Source organism: Rhagoletis zephyria, unplaced genomic scaffold, assembly GCF_001687245.7.
Source record: "Rhagoletis zephyria isolate East Lansing unplaced genomic scaffold, Rhagoletis_zephyria_1.1 Rzeph_scaffold_00885, whole genome shotgun sequence".
NCBI classification, from domain to species: domain Eukaryota; kingdom Metazoa; phylum Arthropoda; class Insecta; order Diptera; family Tephritidae; genus Rhagoletis; species Rhagoletis zephyria.
In genome coordinates, this window is record NW_016157969.1 from 44,454 (window position 1) to 50,600 (window position 6,147).

The 6,147-nt window shown below is 37.3% G+C and overlaps 2 protein-coding genes across 2 annotated transcripts in view; both read left to right on the forward strand.

Annotated features, from left to right (window-relative positions):
- LOC108361930 (RNA-directed DNA polymerase from mobile element jockey-like) overlaps positions 1-82 on the forward strand; it is a 4,603-nt gene extending 4,521 nt beyond the window's left edge. Inside the window, exon 2 of the mRNA XM_017614707.1 lies at positions 1-82. This exon is cut by the window's left edge and continues 1 nt beyond it. Within this exon, the coding sequence (XP_017470196.1) occupies positions 1-7 (7 nt within the window). The 3' untranslated portion in view covers positions 8-82.
- Positions 1-6,147, forward strand: part of Rif1 (Rap1 interacting factor 1) — a 103,760-nt gene that overhangs the window by 14,049 nt on the left and 83,564 nt on the right. The gene's annotated exons all lie outside the window — the stretch shown is intronic.

Consider the following 6,147-nt stretch of genomic DNA (forward strand, 5'->3'; position numbering starts at 1 on the left):
GATATGAATATAGGAAGCAAAAGCCCCAACCTTCCCCTCGATGTTAGTTGTAGCGAATTAAAGTCATTCATTCGCCTCAGAATCGGACATACAGTCATCTCCCACAGCCACATTCTCACGGGAGCTCCACCACCTCTATGCTCCTATTGCGGTTCTAACCACCTCACCGTCTGCCACTTGTTAGATAGTTGCCCAAACTTCACCGCTACAAGAACGGCACTTTTTGACAATATCAAACCTTCTACGTCTACTAAGGAAAACTGAGTCCGATAAAATAAAATTAGTTAATGAGTTGCTGAAAATTACTGACTTAAAAAAATGTATATAAAGTAAATTCGATATTAACTATAATCATAAGTATATATGTACCCTAAATCACACTATCCTTAATCTAAACCCATATACTTAGTATAAGAGAGCCGAAGGCCTTGGATGCTAGTGCTCCCGTTTTGTGTAAACAAGTGATTCATCACTTGCTTTCAATTAAATAATAATAATAATAATAATAAGATGGAAGCTGTAGCTGAGGATGTGGAAACGCATAGCCAACATCTATGCGAGGCTATGGTACGAAATGAGAGTGAAAGTAGAAAAATATGTGAAGAAATAAAAAAGTCAGTAAGTGAAGAGTTGAAATCAAGCCATCATAGCAAGGCCTCATTAGCTGAGCGTTTAAAAAGCGGAATAGTGAATCACAAAGGGCCGAAAATAAATAAAGAGAAACCCCTGATCATAAAACCGAAAGAGAAGCAAGACGCGATGAAAACAAAAGAAGACCTGAATATGAACGTTGATCCGTCGGATCTAAAAATAAGCAATGTGCAGGGTAGGAAAAGTGGTACAATCGTTATTCAAAGCGAAAAGGAATCTGAGCGCGATAAAATAAAGACCGCAATTGCAAATAAAATGAGTGACCGCTATGAAATTAGAGTGCCGAATACGGCTAAACCCAAGTTTATGGCGTTTGGAGTAAGCTTTAAATATGAAAGCTAGCAACTTGCAGAAATGATAAAAAAAACAAAATGACTTTTTAAAAAGTGCTGACTTTAAAATTATTAAATACATTGAAGTCAAGAAAGACAAGTCTAGATACTATAATGTGCTCATTGAAACGGACGTTGATACGTTCTCGGCAGTGCTCAAAAGCGAAAAAATAAATATTGGGCGGGAGAAATGTAGAGTCCAAGATGGTATGGGTGTGTTAGTCTGCTACAAATGTAAGGGCTTCAATCATATAGCTACGAAGTGCAAGGATGAAGAGGTCTGCCTGAAGTGCTTGGGTAATCATAAAACAATGGAGTGCACAAAAGAGCAAATAAACAAGTGTATCAATTGCATTCGTGCAAAGAAAAAATTTAATCTAGGGCTCGACGTGAACCACTTGACAACTAACCGACAGTGTCCTGTATACATGAAGAAACTAGAGCATAAGAGAAATAGAGCCAGCTATTAACAATTCTTCTTCTTCTTTTTTTGGCGCTGTAACCGCCTAAGGGATTTTGGCCGAGTTCAGCAAAGCACGCCAGGCTTTCTCCTCTGTGCCAACTGACGCCAATTGGAAACGCCAAGTGAAGCCAACTCCTTCACCTGATCTTTCCATCGCAGTGGGGGCTTCCCTCTTCCTCTGCTACCACCAGCGGGTTCCGAGTTGAATACTTTCAGAGCTGGAGCGTCGGTGTCCATTCGAACGACATGGCCAAGCCAGCGGAGCCGCTGTATTTTAATTCGCTGCATTATGTCTATGTCGTTGTAAAGCTCATACAACTCATCGTTCCATCGTCTGCGGTACTCGCCGTCGCCAACGCGTAAAGGCCCGTAAATCTTCCGCAAAATCTTTCTCTCAAACACCCCAAGAGCCGCCTCATCGGATGTTGTCATTGTCCATGCTTCTGCGCCATATACCAGCACGGGCATGATGAGTGACTTATAGAGCGTGGTTTTCGTACGTCGAGAGAGGACTTTACTCCTGAATTGCCTACTCAGTCCAAAGTAGCACTTGTTGGCAAGAGTGATTCTGCGTTGGATTTCAATGCTGACATTATCGGTGTTAATGCTGGTTCCCAAGTAAACGAAATTGTAATTGTAATTGTAATTGTAATTGTAATTTATTGCAGTCATATGAAACAGACGTTCCTTACAGACTAGAGATAAAAATTTAGCTACTTAGACGATACGTGTAAAACATAAAGCACTCTACAGTTTCGAGATCAAAGAAAAAATTAACATCAAAGAAAAAATAAATAAACTTTTTGGTAGAGAGAAATCCAGGTCGATAGAATTCGAGATCGTGTTGAATTCGTTTAAAGCTCTTGAAATAGGAGCATTTCTGGCATACTCCGTTTTACAATTTCCTCCATAAAACGGCAGAGGATTGCGAAGATTCCTTAGAGGAACATTGAAGTTGACCTGCTCTAGGAGCGTAGGGCAATCGATCACACCATTTATTAAGTTAAAGGTAAAAGTTAGAGATAGCAAAGATCTTCTGGCTTCCAGAGATTTAAGGTCTATTAATAGAAAACGAGACTTATACGATGGAATAGGCTCGCTGAAGTTAAGATTTCTGAGGGCAAATTTAAGAAAAACCTTCTGAACCCTTTCAATCCTATTAATTAGGTTTGAGTGGTATTGCCTCCAGATAAAAGAAGCATATTCTAACTTAGAACGAACAAAAGATGTGTATAACAATTTAAGTGTATAGGGGTCAGAGAACATTGAGCTCTGACGCCTGAGAAAACCAAGTACAGCGTAAGATTTAGAAATGATGTGACTTATATGACTGTTAAAAGACCAATTAGAGCTGAAAATTACACCAAGGTCTTTGATTTCTTGGACTTTTTGAAGTTGAGTTTGAGAGATTACATAAGACGTCGAAAGAATATTGTGACTTTTGGAAAAAGTAACTTTTTTAATATTCAGAGAAAGGCGAGAGCTGAGACACCAGCTGTGTAGAATATTAATCTCGGAGTCTTAGCGCATCATGCGCATTTTCAATCACAGCAAAAATTTTTAAATCGTCAGCATACAGCAAAAATTTAGCAAATGAAAAACAAGAACTCACATCATTTATAAATAATACAAAGAGTAAGGGACCTAAAATGCTACCTTGAGGAACCCCCGATGAGGCAATGAAAGATTCCGAAGAACAACCATTAACAGAGACCACACAGCGCCTATCCGACAAATAAGATTTGAGCCATTGCAAAAATACTGAGTGGAAACCCAGTGAGGCTAGCTTACTGACCAACAAACTGTGCGAAACTCTATCAAATGCTTTGGCAAGATCAGTGTAAATGCAGTCGACTTGGAAACCGTTCGAGATAGCTGCAATACAATACTCACTAAAGACGCCTAGATTAGTTACCGTAGATCGGTTGGGGACGAAACCATGTTGATTGGGTGATACTAGACTTTTTATCGCGAAATACATTTTCTCCTTGACGATAACTTCAAAAAGTTTGGAAATTGTTGAAAGTTTCGAAATGGGTCTGTAATTACAGACATCACTTTTGCTGCCACTTTTAAGAATAGGGGTAATTGAAATCAATTTCATTTCATCATAAAAAATACCGAAGGCTAGAGACCTATTGAAAATAATTTTTAAAGGAGAGATCAAAGCAGTTTGAAGAGAGCCCATCAATATCTTGTTTTGTAGAAGCTGATAGATTTAAAATACCATTAGCAATATCGTCAGACGAAAGTCTAAGGGAGCCAAAATTAGTAGAATTCACACTAGCAGAGAAACTAGAATCCACAGTAGGGTTATCATCTACAAAATTAGAACTAAAAAATGCAGCAAATAGATTTGCAACTTCAGCTGGAGTGGAGGCACATTTATCTTCAAAAAATACAGCTGAGGGAATACTAGAGTTGTTCTTCTTAGACTTAATAAAATGCCAGAACGATTTCGGATCTTCTTTGATATTGGATTCAATACCTAAGATATAATTTCTGTAGAGGAATTTATTCAAGCAGTTAAACTTTTTAAGATGGACCTGATATTTTTCAAAGAAAAACAGACTTTCAGAGGCCTTAAACTTATTATAAAATTTGTTTCTAAGATTCTTAAGTTTTATCAAGTCACGATTATACCACGGTAATTTATAGGGTCTTTTTCTAATTATTGGAATGAATTTAAAACAAAAATCAGAAATTACAGATTTGAAAGTAGCGAAGCATTTAGCTACATCGGGGCAAGAGAGTAAGCTTTCCCAATTTAATTCACCCAGTAATCTATCTAACTTGGGATAATCGCAGGCTGCATAATTAAACTTAGGTTTGTCACCAGCATTGAAAGACGGGAATACATAAAATTCAAATTTTAGTAGCAGAGGAACATGATGCATATTAGATGGAGTGATCGGATTGTGGCAAACTTCAATGTTACATTTAATGTTATCACTAATAAATATGAGGTCAAGAATTCTATCCAACTTGTTAACAAAATTATTGATTTGTAATAAATTAAGGCTTAAGAGGCTATCTATAAAGTACACTTCATGGGACGCATTGACATTAATTGGCGAGAGACCAGCATTGGAAAAAGATGTGGACCAAGATACATTACAAAGATTAAAATCGCCTAACACACAAAGGTGGTCATCTCCTAGCTTATTTAATACTAAAGACATTATGTTGTCAGCATGTGCTTTATAAAGATTATAATTACTATTAGGCGGGATATAAGTAACAATCAAAAACAGAGAGTCGTGACTAGATGAGGCACTGATGCGAACACAAAGCTGATCCAAAAGGGAATCATCATTTTCAAGCGAGACAGAGAACGAATGAAATTTACGCTGAATCGCAATAAGAACTCCGCCGCCTCTCAGACAACCAGTCTTAGTTGCATCTCTGTCCTTCCTAAAGACATTATAAATGTTTGAATAAAAAAATTCCTCATCAAAGAAATCCGCATTTAGCCATGACTCAACAATAACAAAAACATCGAAATCCCTTTGCGAGCTAATAGAGCATACCGCTGCTGATTTTGTTCGAAGGCCAGAAATATTCTGGAAATAAACCTTCAAAGAGCTATAACAGCTGATATGCACTTTGACGCTTTATCCGTTTTTACCCAGAGAAAAAGTCCGGGCTGTTTTGGGCAGGAAGAAGAAGACACTTATGATCCAATACGTTCCAATTTTCGCTCTCTATTACCCATTTTGTTGAGTACGGGAATGATTTCTGGGCTATTTTGGGCACCCGCGGGATCCCGCGTTGCGTACGGGAAAGAACCTATTATAGTACCTTAAAAGAGAGCCGCACTGAGTTGTCAATCACACCTTGTTTAATACACCTTGATCACTTCTACCATTTTTTCAAATTATAATTTTTACCAAGGCATATTTAATAAGGTAGAAGTGAGAACTAGCTCGAGCTTTCTTGTAGCTAGTTATAATGTCAAAAAACTGTAAGCAAACAAATTAACCTTTTTAGGTGCGAGTGCTATGTTTGCTACAAATTAGTATCAATTGAAACGCATCAGCTTAAATACATACATATGTACGTATACTAATTTTAAGAATTACTTCAATATACCTTCAAAGAATTTTAATTGCATTCGCATTTTATATGCACATATACATATGGAGAGAAACGAATGCCTCATGAAGGAAACCACACAAATAAAATGATAGAAATGTTTTATGAAACTGTTTTAAAATTTTTTTTTTTGTTTTTATTCGCCCAATGTTATTGCGCCTTTAGTTTCTTATTTAAATATATAATTCTAAAAAACATCCGGCTTTTATAAAAAAATTATTTAATGTTTCGTTGTAAATTTATATGAAGATTAATTCTCACAATTTCTTGATAAAATGTTTGCAATGACAGATCTATTTCCCTTTTAAGTTTTTAAAAATTGCTGGCATCATGTACGGGCCCTTTTACTCAGTTTGCTTCTGCGCTTCAACAGATGATATCGCCACTTCTGAACTTTCATATGCTTCAAGCATTTCAGGCACAAGAACCTCGCAGGGCATGGGAACAATACCTGGGTATAAACGTATGCGCTTAAAAATATTTGCCTGCAATGGGCCAGTTATAAAACCGCGTTGAAATTATTTTGACATACACGGGAAGTATCTTCCAATCGAACACCGCAGCTGTTCTCCCAACGCACCACTTTAACGCCTTGGCTCTTGCCAC